Source organism: Australozyma saopauloensis, chromosome 5 (genome assembly GCF_035610405.1).
Source record: "Australozyma saopauloensis chromosome 5, complete sequence".
Lineage (NCBI taxonomy): Eukaryota > Fungi > Ascomycota > Pichiomycetes > Serinales > Metschnikowiaceae > Australozyma > Australozyma saopauloensis.
This window is the reverse complement of record NC_086135.1, coordinates 1398816-1412505: the sequence shown is the minus strand read 5'-3', so window position 1 is coordinate 1412505 and position 13690 is coordinate 1398816. Positions and strand designations below refer to the sequence as shown.

The 13690-nt window shown below is 44.9% G+C and overlaps 4 protein-coding genes across 4 annotated transcripts; 1 reads left to right on the top strand and 3 right to left on the bottom strand.

Annotated features, from left to right (window-relative positions):
* Positions 1 to 139: 139 nt before the first annotated feature.
* PUMCH_004514 (uncharacterized protein) lies at positions 140 to 3955 on the bottom strand (the record flags this gene model as incomplete). The annotated part of the gene is made up of 1 exon (XM_063023447.1): positions 140 to 3955. The coding sequence occupies one exon, from the start codon at positions 3953 to 3955 to the stop codon at positions 140 to 142; it is 3816 nt and encodes a 1271-aa protein (XP_062879517.1).
* Positions 3956 to 5638: 1683 nt separating this feature from the next.
* Positions 5639 to 5797, bottom strand: PUMCH_004513 (uncharacterized protein; the record flags this gene model as incomplete). Its single annotated transcript, XM_063023446.1, has 1 exon — positions 5639 to 5797. The coding sequence occupies one exon, from the start codon at positions 5795 to 5797 to the stop codon at positions 5639 to 5641; it is 159 nt and encodes a 52-aa protein (XP_062879516.1).
* Positions 5798 to 7121: 1324 nt separating this feature from the next.
* PUMCH_004512 (uncharacterized protein) lies at positions 7122 to 12269 on the top strand (the record flags this gene model as incomplete). Its single annotated transcript, XM_063023445.1, has 1 exon — positions 7122 to 12269. One exon carries the CDS (start codon positions 7122 to 7124, stop codon positions 12267 to 12269), a length of 5148 nt encoding a protein of 1715 aa, XP_062879515.1.
* A 213-nt stretch (positions 12270 to 12482) lies between these two features.
* Positions 12483 to 13688, bottom strand: PUMCH_004511 (uncharacterized protein; the record flags this gene model as incomplete). Its single annotated transcript, XM_063023444.1, has 1 exon — positions 12483 to 13688. One exon carries the CDS (start codon positions 13686 to 13688, stop codon positions 12483 to 12485), a length of 1206 nt encoding a protein of 401 aa, XP_062879514.1.
* Positions 13689 to 13690: the final 2 nt, after the last annotated feature.

The window sequence follows — 13690 nt, the reverse complement described above, 5'->3', positions numbered from 1 at the left end:
CTTGTTTGTGTTGCTTAACCTGGACTGACTTGTTGTCTTTTTGTCTTTTGAATCATACCTTTCGTAATTTAAGTTCATATGCTGTTATGTATTGATTGACCGTAGTCATATGCTGCTGTAAATGATGCTATACTTGAAATTAATCGATGCATTTGTTGCTGTAGATGGTTTCCAATTGGTTGAAAAGCCATTTGCTTTGGAAGCTGGTGAGACCTGAAGTCTTTGCTCTGAGCCTCATGTTTCTATCGTCAGTGATGAGGACACAATATCTGAATGCCTTTGCTGCTTTGCTGTCGAGAACAACTGGAGACTTACCACTGAGCTTTGCGTGCAATCCCTTCAAAAGGCGTTTACTGATCTCATCGTGCTCGTTGACAACATTGAGCATCGTCAGGTCCACGTTGCTCATCCAGCTGCTATTATTCTCAAACTCTGCTGTCTCATTGATATCACTAGCCACAGTTCCATCAAATCTCAATGGAAGGATTTCCCGTGCCAAGTACAATTCTCGGATAATGATGACTGACCGGGTGGCAGCATCAGATATTGTAGCCTCGGCAGACTTCCGAAGAGATCTGAGCTCTTGAAAGACTATGAGCGGGATCAGAGCTTTGAAAGATTTGTTTCTCACGCATTTGAAGATTCTACCGCAATGTTTGAGCCATATGTTTGTGTCAAGAGTGATGTAGGTGAGGGATGTGTCCATCCGGTCTCCCAAGTCGCCTTCCACTTGAACCTCGCTGTTTCCTAAATGAGGCAAGAAATCGGGATTCACTGCGTAATTGCTTGGATACATGTGGCTGGAGTTATCAGTATTTTGTTGGGCCAAAGCCTGCTGATGTTGATGTTGGTGAAACATCTCGTGTTCGTGCATTGTGCGAGCATGTGGTTCGTAGTTCTGATAATCAGTGTCAAACTCATTATCAGCATAAGATCCGGCATCATTATCGGTTCCAGTTTGTGGAATATCGATGTCGAGCGATTCCTCTGAATTTCTGAGGCCGTCCGCAGCCATATTGAACCACATCTCGTCCTTAGCCTCCGGACTGAGCTTAGCATAGGCCTCTACATCCGCAAGATTCTCGGGGAACACGTTCGATACAAAGTTGTTTTGAACGAGTCTGCTATCCGAAAACATCACTTCCCGCACGAATGTGAAAAGCTCGGTAGTCATAGACGGAGCGGTCAGCGAAATGAGCAAGTCGCTTTCCGTCTCGCGGTAAACCTGCTCGCTATACTTAAATCCTTCTGCAGTTCTGACCAATCCATATTCGTTTTGGTCAGCTAAATGGCGCGCTAAAAGAATAATACGTACCACTCTTTCGTCGTTGTCGTTCTCATGGCCATCCTTGCTCTTGGCTTGACCAAAACTATTTGAGCTAATGCCTGGAGATGTACCACAGATTGGCATGTCAAATAAGTTGCAACTCAGTATACCGGCACTCTCGAAATCCTTAAAGTCTGTCTTAGAATTGATGACATCGAACCAGAGCGTACCCCAGCATTTCCAAACTTCGGGAAGACTCTCCTGTTGATTGAAGTACTCCAAAATATCTGGACACTCTCTCAAATATTGACAACAACGACTGTTGAGTTTTGGATTACTACTAATGACGGTGAGAAGCAGGTTTAAGTAGTTTATCAAAGACTCCCAAGGGAAGAATTTGCGGAAAAGCCACTGAAACATATTTCTAGATGACGGGTACTTTTTGGTAGCCTCAGACACTGCAATTAAAAAGTATAGCCAGACAATGACATGGCAGGTGGACGCTTGTTTCGGTCCAACCAAGTAATGATTAAGGATTCTGAAAGAGAGCTCTAGCACGGATTTGTTCACATAAGTGAGGCAGTAGAACCAGTCAACGGCAGACAACTCCGAGGCTAGTAAGAATGGGCTGTCGAAGCCACCGATGTTGATAGAAGAGGCATTGTCTGTCAATCCCTCGTTGCCATCCAGCGGCTTCGTTTTGCGTTTACGCTCTTTCTTATCTTTTCTTTCCTTCAACGCCTCGGGTAGTTGGAACACCTTGGCGAATGGGTTACGAGGGTCTCCGAAACCGACAAGATGATTGACGTTGGCAATGGCAAACAGAGCACCCTTATTAAACCAAAAGCTTGTCTTCTCAACACTGTCAAGCGTGTTGGGCTGTTGGTCTGTGTCTAATTGCTTGAAGGGTGGACTGAAAGGATCTGGAACGTACTTATTGTGGGTGCCGGGAATACAGAAAGTTCGGGTGAAGAAATTGTATCCATGTGAATCACAGCCAAATGTTAAGCCATATCTAGTCACCAAGTTAATACCATATTGGAGCTGTGTATCGTGGATGTTTTCCTGTTGACTTTCGTGGCCGTTCTCAAATATGTTGGCGTTGTAGATTGATAAAAGAACCTTGTGAATCTTGATGAAGTCAATGATAGGCAACTCAAGAAGAGACAATATGTTCCTTTGGGTGCAAATGTTCTCCACAACGAGCCTAAGGTAAGGCTGTGTAGGAACAAAAGGATCCCTACAAATGACGGATTTACCGATGTTTACCAATGCATCTAAGTTGTCCTGTTGCACGGTACACATGTGATAGTAAATCTTTCCGTGGCCATACATGGTTTTCATTGATACTGCGTACCAGTATTCAGCGGAAATTTTCCAGTCAATGAAACGAGAAGAATAGAGGGCGATCGCCATTCTCGATAAGTCTCCTAATTTCTCGCACCACCAACCTTCCATCTCCAAAGCAGGATCGGTAAGATTAGAGACGATGCTGAAGCAGTAGGCGATGAAGCACAGGAACACCTCGTGGTCTTGGAATATGGTGATGATGTTTTTAAGCACCTCTAAAAAACCTACGATTCCATAGACCCACATACGGCGCGGGATTTTATACAAGTCCACGATATTTTTTCCGGTCTTAAACTGTGTAGTGTTGGCTGTGTGCTTCAATGCAGTGATCAAGAAGTCGTAGTAGTTGTTCAAGAGGGTCACGTTATGGTGGTAGATGGTCCACAAGTTGTTACTAAGCTCGGTCAGATTGACGGGAATATTTGCCGAAATTCCAGGCAGGCCCGCCAACAGCGGCTGTGTGTAGATGGCTGGCTGGAAGGTCTGCAGTGCGGAGTGGAAATTGCTCTGGTTCAACTTGATGGTCAAGTCGATGCAGCTCTTCTGCACCACCTCCTCGAAATTGACAATGTTCTTGTACGTTTCCTTCAACTTGGTGGCCAACTGCTGCTCCTCATCGGACATGGCCCGAGGCTGCATCTGCACAGCGCTGCCGCCGCCCATGGCAGCTTGCGGATGGTGCATGGTGGACTGCTGCGAGGAGCCCAACTCGGCCAGATCTCTACCACCCTGCTGCACGCCGAGCTGCTCGGTGTTGGGGCTCAGCTCGGACAGACCCGAGTCGTTGTTCATGGATGTCTGGGTGGCGTTGGGGCTCAGCGGCACGTCGTACGTGGAGGACGTGGGGGTTTTGGCCAGGCTATTGGCAAGGGCGGAATTGGCAGGGCCTTTACGGGTTTTACGGCGCACGGCAGGTGCCGACATGCGATACGGCGACAGGAAATGTGTCTGCGGAAGCGCGGCGGCGCTGTGGATGCTGTTGGCGCTGTGGACGGGGTTGCCAGGGAGACCGGCGGCTACGGCTGTGATGGGGACGTTTACAGGGACGTTCACAGGGACGTTTATGGGATTGGCGGCAAGGTTTGCGCTGAAACCTACGGGGCTCTGGTTGGTGAACGGCTGGGCGATCTGCGTGGGGGTACGTTTGATGGCCGGATTGTTAGGGTATGTGGACATGCTACTCTGGCGCTTCTGGGCCACGTTCGACGGGGCAGAATTGTCCGGGGTGGAGGCGGTAGGGGCGGTGTTGTCCAGCACGAAGTCTAGGGGGCTCTGGGGGTCAGGCGACGCGGGCGTCCTCAGTTGGGTAGCGTAGGGCTGGGAGGAGTTGCAGTTCATACTGGAGGCCCCCTCAGAGGTGAGGATGATGGGGGAGAGAGAATGGTGACGGGGGGTGAAAATGGAAAATTGGGGCGTGGGGTGTGCGAGGGGCGGGAATTGGGGGTCTTTATATATTTTCCGGATTTTTGTTCTGTTCCTGGGTCTTCTTGTGTGGAGTACCTGGTGGTGACCAGAGAGTGCTTACGAAGTGGTTGGATGTGCGGTGTTCGGAGTTTGTCCTGTTGTAAGCCCGAACGGTATTTGCATGGGAGGGCTGGGGGATGTGAATTTTTTGGAATTGGGGAATTTTGTATTGGCGGGAGATTTTGCGATTGCGGCTCGTTGTGTTTTGGCGAATTCAATTGTTGCGCTGGTGGCTTTGGTTGCAAACGCAGCTAAAGTCCGAGCAAACTGGAGCTGGAGGGATTGGAGCGGGAGGATTTCTGGGAGATGTGTGGTGGAATTGGAGAGAGAAATTTTGTTTGGTTTTCAACTGGATTCCGTGCAGATTTTATCCTTTGTGTTGTGGCTGCAATGCTTGTTCTGTAAGAGCATAGGCAGAGGTATTTCGCACGAAGACTCATATTGGATGTGATGGATGGAGACATTTTACAAGAGTTGAAAAAGGTTAAGATAATTGGAATTAAATTATTTTGAAGTGAGTTGGTGAATAAAAGTTTTACATTTTTACAATTACTTGTGGATTTGGTATCGCTATTGTTGGAATGTGCTTTTGAGAACTGAATGTATTATTCGAGAGGACAATGCACTGTTCTATAGTGGGACATCAATACACGACCTATTCATGGATCGACTAATTCGTCAAAATTCTTTTTTAAAAGATGGGGGTTTTGGGTGATCGTTTTAATCTACGATATTGGGCGCATTGAGCACGAATTGAAAGAAAGCACTGCTCATCCCGAATTCTTTGTATACAACTGACGGAACTTGGTACTTCAGTAAAATTAGGGTCACACGCAAAATCATTTGTAATTCCAGTCACTGTTTTAAAAGTTGAAGCGGAAGTTCCATGTTTACATGATCTTCACAAATCGTACTCTTTTACCTCTCCTACTCACTGATCCTACCACAAGAATCAGGATTCTCCGTCAGAAATTAATCTTTAAAAGTGTCAAACTTTCCACCTACGATAATCAAAACTACGATTTCTACTCGTTCGTCATAAACCAATGTGAACTAGACGAGATAGAAGCGTCAAGAAGCAGGCCTCTTCAGCCAGGAACAACAATGGATACAATGAATATAGTGGACAGTGACAGTGGACAAGGTAGATATAGGGGACAAAGTAGACATTCGGTAGACCCACTCGAAGCAGACTTAAATTACCTAGTAAGGTGATCTATTAAGTTGACCTTAGTAAGCGTAAGTTGCCCTAGTAAGCAGACTCTAGCCACCATCAACTAGTGATCAAACAGGCAAACCACCACATCTCAACGGCCCATTATACCTCACACAGTCCAATATCCACCCAATCATCATCCACATCCACTCCCATCAGCATCCACCCTTCTTGTTCCCATACACTTGCAACACTTCCACCCACGAATTTTTCACCCCGGCGTCACTACATGGATCCTCGTAAAAAGTGTATTATCTAAATAGTGTCATTGTCACCGCACCGCAAAGCGCACAATAACAGCCCCACGCAATAGACAAAATGATATTGGCGCAACCCACGGATTACTTCAACTTCTTCTTTGGTCTCAACTGGTTGGTGTGACCACACTTTCTCTTTCTACAGTTGGTAGCTCTTGGGGGCAATCTAGCGTAACATTTACGGCAGATAGACTTCTCACAGTTGTACTTGGAAGCTAAAGCTTTCAAAGATGGCTCAATCATGGCTGTCGATTGTGGAAAAAGTCAGTGAGGGAGGAAATTTTTGTTAGGAATGAGTGGGAGCGCGGTGGTTGCAGTGGGGCACGGGTGTTGCGATGTGTGGTCACGTGTTGGGTGCTAGTGCGTGAGGGCAGAAGCCCTATGCTACCCCAGCCGATGAACCCCCTATCGTTTTCAGTAAAATGAATGAAATTTTGATATTGTAATTTACTTTTGGATTCTTGGGCTATTCTGGTCAGAGAATTAAAAGTAGCTATGATTGGCGGCATGTTCACCGTAGATTGGCTATGTGGATAACGAGGGTGTAAGCACTGACCCTAAAGAAGCAAGCTCGGGATTGAACATCAATACTTATTAATTCTTTAATTTAAATGCAACTTTTTAATTCATGGATATCATCTCGGCCAATGCCAGCGTCCTGCTTGGGTGGTTTCCTTGGAATCCTCGTCTTTGCAAGAAATATGGTAATTCAACAGCCTGAAATCTGAGGCAATTTCAGTGACAATTGAATGGAGCACTTCTGTTGCGCATTCTTTGTATTCAGTGTTGGATATTGCCTCTTGTGTCAGTGTCTGTTGACGTGTTAGAACCTGAGACAGACATGCATATAGGTGTTTCAAATGGGTTTCAGAAGTGGAGCTTTGGTGAATCGGTAATTAGCGTCGAAGTTAAGCAAAATACAACTAAATGTATTTTGCTTAATATTCTGATATTATGGCATTGATGAACAGAGCGAAATATCCATTCGTAGAGCATTTCACCGCCAGATCCCTTATTGTAGCTCAAGATTACGCATTGACATGCCAAACCGTTCAAACAAAGACTCGTAGAACAAAAAATATGAAGTAAATTAAGCCAAAGAATTTGACTGTTAATTTCAAATACACTGATAAGGGCACCGATAGAAGTCCTTCTCCCCGTAGGGGACATACACAGTCAATCCGAAGACGTGCCTCAAACCACTCTAAATGTCACCAGGGAATACAAGTTCACAGACAGTCGAAAACCAAAATCTCTTGTCGATAAAAATCTTGTCAAACCAAAATCTGTCCGGTGCCGTGCCCTAATTCGTTTCTCTACATGCCTACTCTGACCAATTCCATCTGAGCCCACTCCAACAAATTCAAGTAGCTAATTTGTGAATAATAATAAACCTAAAACTAAAATTCTGATCTTTTCCACAAAAACTATTGATTCACCCCCAATACTTCTCTTCTTCCATCTGTCTGATTCCCCAGCTCTAGAGGTACGGATGTGTCTCCCCAGTCTAATTAGATAGACTGCCAACTCCAATCCCCACACCAATTCCACCAATCTGCCCCTGATCATGGACTCGGAAGCTCCGCAGTCACCTAGGCTGCCGTCCGCATCCGATCTGCCACCGGAAAATACAGATTCGGCCGCTGCTTCGAGATCTGAAGAGTACCACCCAGAATCCACCACCAACGACGATATTCACCAATTGGATGAAAATAACCACCCGTCAGAGACAGGCCTGCACTCCACGTTCAACGAAATCATCACCTCGGAGCCTAACAGCGCGCTCGACGAGAATGTCAGCGCAAATTCCCAAACACATGGTTTTGGAACATTTGGAAGCGCTGCTACCTTGGTAGGGCTGGCTGAACCTCCAGCTGCTGATGCGGAGCAGGATCCCAACTCGTCTGTGAATCTGATCCATTTTGGGAGCAGTACAGGCCGCCAGTTTGCCACGCCGCTGAAGCTGCTTCCACCATTGAAGGATATTGAGACCATTGTAACCCCCAAGAGCTTCGGTGTAGCTAAAGATCTGGTGCTTGATAAGCCCGCCGTAGAAAGTTCTCCTGTAGCAGAAATCAATAACGTGCAGATCTTGCCCGAGATCGACGAAGACCATGAAGACGCGTTTGATGCCACAGCAAACGATACATTCGCTAAGCCGTCCGCTCAGGCACCGGCCGTCTCCGCATTGCATCTGGAAGCTTCTGAGTTGGGCGCCGCCGCCAATTTCGTGGGGCTTGAGCCGGCGCAAGTTGTCCAATTGGGTGACGACATTGTAGCTCGCTTGGCTCAGAGAGCCCATACTTACCAAGGCATCCAATCAGAACTCTCATTCTCCAAATTGAATCAAGAACATGCTAACCAGATACAGTCAGAAAAGTGTCTCTCCTTTCAAAAAAAAATCGACGAATTGTCATTGCTAAACGAATCTCTCCGCTCAGAAAACCTCGCCATCAGTGACAAGGCTGAAGAGAGCGAGATCATTATTACATCATTGAAGGCGAAAGTGAATAGTTTTGCTGATAAGTTGCATGACCTTGAGTCCGCAGTCCACACCAACGAGAAGTCTCAGACTCTGGAAATGTCTGCTCGTGAACACGAAATAGCTAAACTTCAGGATACTGTTCATAAGCTCACTGAAGATAATGTCAAGCTCAGTCAACTGACTACTCAATTGACCAAAGATCTCAATGAAGTTGCCAACGAGAAATTTCAAATCAAGTTGGAACTCACCAAAGTCACAAACAAAATGACCTATTTAGATGCCCAGAAAAACTGGTATGCCTCACAGCTGAAAAATGTCCAAGATAAGTACACCGAGCTCATCAAGAAGCATGAAACAGAGTTTTTGAAGACATCGACCGAACTCTCCTCCTTAAGGATCCAAAATGAAGCTCTCTCTGCTGCAAAATCTAGTCTAGAATCACAAGTTGCTGATTTAGAGTCGAAACTTGACAGCTCATCAACAAAATTGTCTGATTTGGAGTCTAAATTTGACGTGCAGAAAATAAAGTTTTCTAAAGAGTCGGCTAGTAACGAGCAAATGATTGAACTCATTCGGGTCCAACTTCAAGAAAGGGAAAAGCGAATTTCTCAGCTAGAGTCATATGCCGAAGAGCTTAAAGAATCTGCAACGAATTCGATTAGTGATTTACAATCAGAACTTACTGCCAAGGAAGAGAGAATAGCACAATTGGAAGTCAAAATCAAACGTACAGAAGAAGCTTTCGGAGCTGAATTGAAAAAAGAAGCCGATTTGCCTAGAATATCTTCCTCAGCTGAATCAATATTGAATTCAAGCAATCTGGGAATCTCTCTTTCAGCATTGTACACCGAATTCAACTTAATCAAAAAAGAACTTGTTCTTGAAAAGTCTCAAAAAGAGAAGCTCGCCGTCCAACTTCAGCACTTTGTAACAGAACTCGAGTCTAAAAAACCAGCAATTGCAAATTACCGCAACCAAGTCCAATTCTATGAGCTGTCTTTGAAAGAACAATTAGAAAAATTGGATGCGCTCAGGGTAGAGAAAATCTCCATTGAGAAGGAGTGCAGTCGACTTCGTGCAAGAGTTGCTAACAGTGAAACAGAAAAGCAATCTCTTAAGCAATTGCTGAAAGATTTGGGAAGACAGCTCTGCTATTATCTTATCCATTCTAGTATCAGAGAGGGCAAAGATGATCCTTTGAGTGCCAATGAGCGCCGCGTCATTGATCTGATCTTAGCCAAGAGCGGGGCCGCTGAAGGGCCTGGGCAAACTGACACAGATGTGTTGATCTCTGAGAGACTCGTTGCCTTCGCTAGTATCATCGAGCTTCAGCGCAAAAATGAGGAACTTGTCGTAGCGGTCAGAAAACTTGGGCGGGATCTCGAGGACAAAGACCTGGAAACAACCGGATTCGAAGCTGCAGCTGTCGAAGAGGCTAAAGATGCAATTTTGACTTTGCAAAGTGAGCTAGACAGCGTCAGCGTTCGACTTGATGCTGTAACAAAAGAACGTGATCTCTTGAAATCAATAAGTCCAACAATTTCTAATGGAGAAGTGCGCGGTACTGACATGAAAATTCTCTCTGATGCAAACTCAGACTACAAAATGCGTATCAAGGAACTCGACATGTCTTTGAAAACTCTACAATCTGAGTCATCCGAAAGGATTCGGACTCTTACCGAAAAACTTCTGATGGAAAGTAAAAACAACGAAAACTTGAGACTTGAGAAAGCATCTCTTGTCCATTCCATAGAATTAGCGGAGGATAGATTGGCTAGCACGAAGAGACTCTTGGAGAATTCTCAGCGCATCGGCGACCACACCAGCAAGGAAGCTTCTTTCTGGAAGGAACAAGCCTCCAAGCAAGAGAATATGCTAGTTAGCAAATCAAATGAGTTGCGGGATGTGGAGAGACGATTGTTTGATGTTCAAAGCAATTTGCATAATCTCGAGGTCGAGAGAGACCTGCTTGTATCAGCTCAGAATTCCTTCAAAGTTGAGATTAATCAACTCAAAGAGGACAAGCAACATCTCACATCATTCGTTGCCAACTTGCAATCTATTCTCGAAGAGAGGGAAGCCTCTGCATCGGACCTATCATCCAAATTATCTCAAAGTATCGTTAACTACCAAGCGCTCCAGGACAGAATCAATGAGAAAGAGGAGCGCATTCAAGTATTGTCTTCTCAGTCCGAACTTTCTTTGAAAGCTCAGAATTCTAAGTTGGAACAAGTTAATGAATTGAGTCAGAAGTTACTCGAAACCAAGTCTAAGTTGGCCGAAAAACAATTACTCGTTGAAAAACTCAAGCTGGATTTGAACTCTTGTTCTACATCTCATGGTATTAGTAAGCCTGTCGACCATCTTGCGACAATATCTACACACGCTGACTCGTCCTCCACGTCAAATCCTGAATACGACGATTTGAAGAGCTCTTTGGAGCATGCGGAACTACAGGTTCAGGAATTTAGTAATATCGCACGTGCATCAGAGGAAGCACTCGAAAATGCTACAAGAACTTATGAGGAGTACAAAGTCACCGCTTCTGAAACTCTCAGACTCCTTGAGGCTGATAAAGAGAGACTCAACGAAGAAATCAGAGCGAAGGATAAAGAATTTGACGATCTTCGTCAACAATATCAAGATTCAGAACAACAACTAAGATCTGAAGTCTCACAGTTGCAGGCGAAAGTGCAAGAAAGTACTTTCAAAGTTCTGGCATTTGATGATATGAAGCAAGACATGGAGCAAAAGCTTCAGTCGCTCAATGGTGACTTACAAAATCAACAAGCATTGTTCGAAGAAATCTCTAGACGCCATGAGTCTAAATTATCGGAGGCAGAACTTCTTAATCTTCAAGTTGCTAAACAAAAGGATGAAATTGAGAAGCTCAAAGCAGATTTTGAAACTGCCTCAAAAGAGCTTCAAGGTGTTAACAATCGGGTGGCATCCAGTGAGCTCGCTTTGAAGGAAAAGTATGCGGGCATTGAGGAAGAATTGCTGTTAGCACGCGCCAAAATCGCAGACCTCCAAGTTCAATATGGCATTGCTCTCAATCAAATTGAGCTTCAAAACAATGGTGGCGATAATGTTGAGGGTGATTCCGGCGAAGATCTTCGTCAAGTTGTGCGCTTCTTGCGTCGTGAGAAGGACACCGCGGATGCACAAAACATTCAGTTGACAAACGATGTACAACGCTTACAATCAGAGTTTGCTGATGTATCGTTTGAACTTAACGCTACTAAAGCTCAAATGAAACGTCTCCAAGCCACGAAAGTCAAACTTGATGAAAGTGCGAGTGAGCATTCGAAATTGATGGAACAGCTTGAGCAACTTAACATCTTGAGAGAAAGTAATGTTACACTCAGAAATGAAAGTAAGAATCTTCAGTCTCGTCTTGAGAAGTCCGAGGAGACAATTCAGGCATTGGAGTCTAAGCTTAACTCTCAGTCTTCAAGTGGTGACACACAAAATGCCATTGATCTGCAAAACTTGGAATTATTGAAGGAAGAGAATGAACGTCTCAAGTCGCAACTCGGAAACAACGAAGAATACAAAAATCTCATGCAAAGATTCGAGAATTTGAAAGCGGAATTTAAAACAAAATTGATGGGACACCGGAACAAGAATAAGGAGTTGGACAAAGAACTCAATGAAACAAAGTCCAAGTTTGAGGCTGCTCAAGTTGAGCTTGAAGCAGCCCGAAACTCACAAACCAAGTCTCAGGATGATGCCGTACAGCAGCTTAGAACGAAGCTCACCAAATTGGAGGCGGAGAAAGATGTGACGATTAAAAAATTGAACTCTGACTTGTCTAAGTTGAAGCAAGAACATGAGAAAGCAGTTGCCGAGGTTCAAAACGCCACCAAGTCCACCAATACTGATGTCGAAGAAGAGGTCCGCAAATTGAAGGAGAACTACGAAAAACAAATTGCTAGTATGAACTCTCAGTTTGAGGAAAAGTTAGCGGCAGAGAAAAAGTCTGTTGAGGAAAGTGTCGAAAAGAAGTGCGACTTCAAGTTGAGAGTCCTCAATAGAAAAGTGGATCGTTTGGAGAAAGAGAAAGCTGCTAGAGAGCAAGGAGAACCGCAACCTCAGGCTCAAATTCAACCACAAAACGCAGATGCACAAACAAAACAATCGCAGCCGGTAGCCCAGGCGCAGAACAATAAAAGGCAGTTCCCTTCTCAAGGTGTGCAGAATCCAAATTCTAAAAAGGCCAAGGAGTAAATATAATGGATGCTCCATTTCAATAAGATAATTTCTATATGTATATTTCGATAAATAATGATGTCAAACAGGAAGTCAGTAATTCAGCATTGAGCGGTAGTGAAGCCAAATAAATGTAGTATCAATTGGATCAATGTATTTCGGAGTCGATGAACCAGTGTTGAGCTAGTCACAGCCAGGCTCAGTGCATTGCTCAGATGTTGTAGAAGAGAATCATCGGTTGATTTTGCCAACAATCTCAAGTTCATAGTGGTCTTTTCTGGAGCCATAATAGTTCACCACAACCTGACCATGGGTATCGGGAAGGGAAATTATGGCTCCATCAACACAAAATCTGCGATTTCTGGCAGATTTGTTGTCTTGCAAATCTAAGGTAATACGCGAATCGCTTTTAACCTCGTCATAGAAGACTCGTTTGTCATGAACATGAGCACCATTATCGTACACCTCGTTCATAATATCCATAATATAGGTTGGCGACTCTTCGGTGTCAAAGCCAATGACGTGTAGCGAATCGTTTAGAATATTACCGCTAGGCAGAATATCGAATTTAGGCTCGAACTTTCTTGCCGGAGTGATGACCAAATACGCAAAGGGACCGTCACGCACAATTGCATCCTCATTTGCTGTCAGACCGGCAGAACTGATGCTAATTCTTGCGTTATACTCCTGTCTCCACTGTAGATTCTGCATTGCCGCGATCTTGAACCGTTCGAGTCCCTTCTTCCGCATCTCGTCCTGGTCGCTATCGGCTACTAATGACGCATGAAACGCCCAAGACATGACCACTAGAAATAAAACGGGTCCCTCGAGTTTTTTTGTGGTTCCGTCGGAGTAGAGACGGCAGGACCCAGGCGGAAAAGCGACTTGGTACATGTGCAACGGCAGAACCTCGTCACTCCCGTGCCCAAGCAACTGCCTCATCGCATCCAAATTGTCATTGATTCCCAAGGATAATGCAAGCGCATTGCCGGTTCCAGCAGGAAACACCACTAGGCGCACTCTGCCAGTTCCCACGCTCGATAAGTCGTTCACAAACTCGCCTACAGACGTATCCCCTCCAATCAAAACGACGGTAATACGTGCTCCAGCATCCTCCAAGCCTGTTGCAAAATCACCGATCAGCAGCGGCCCTGTAGTCTTGATGTATGTGTGTTGGATACCATATACTCCATCTAGAAGTGGTTTTACTAGTTCAACGTAGACACCTTTGTCGTCGCTTCGCTCTCCTAAACCTGACTTTACTGAATCTACAATATATACATTCTCGCCGGCTAGAATGTCGGCTTTGTTTGCAACAAATGTGTTTTTGGGGTCGGGAACCCTGCTGCTGTGCAGAATATTTACTGAGAAGACGCCGTCGTTTTCTGTTACCGATGCCAATCTGCGAGAAGACTCCTCGTAGAAATACTCCACCATAT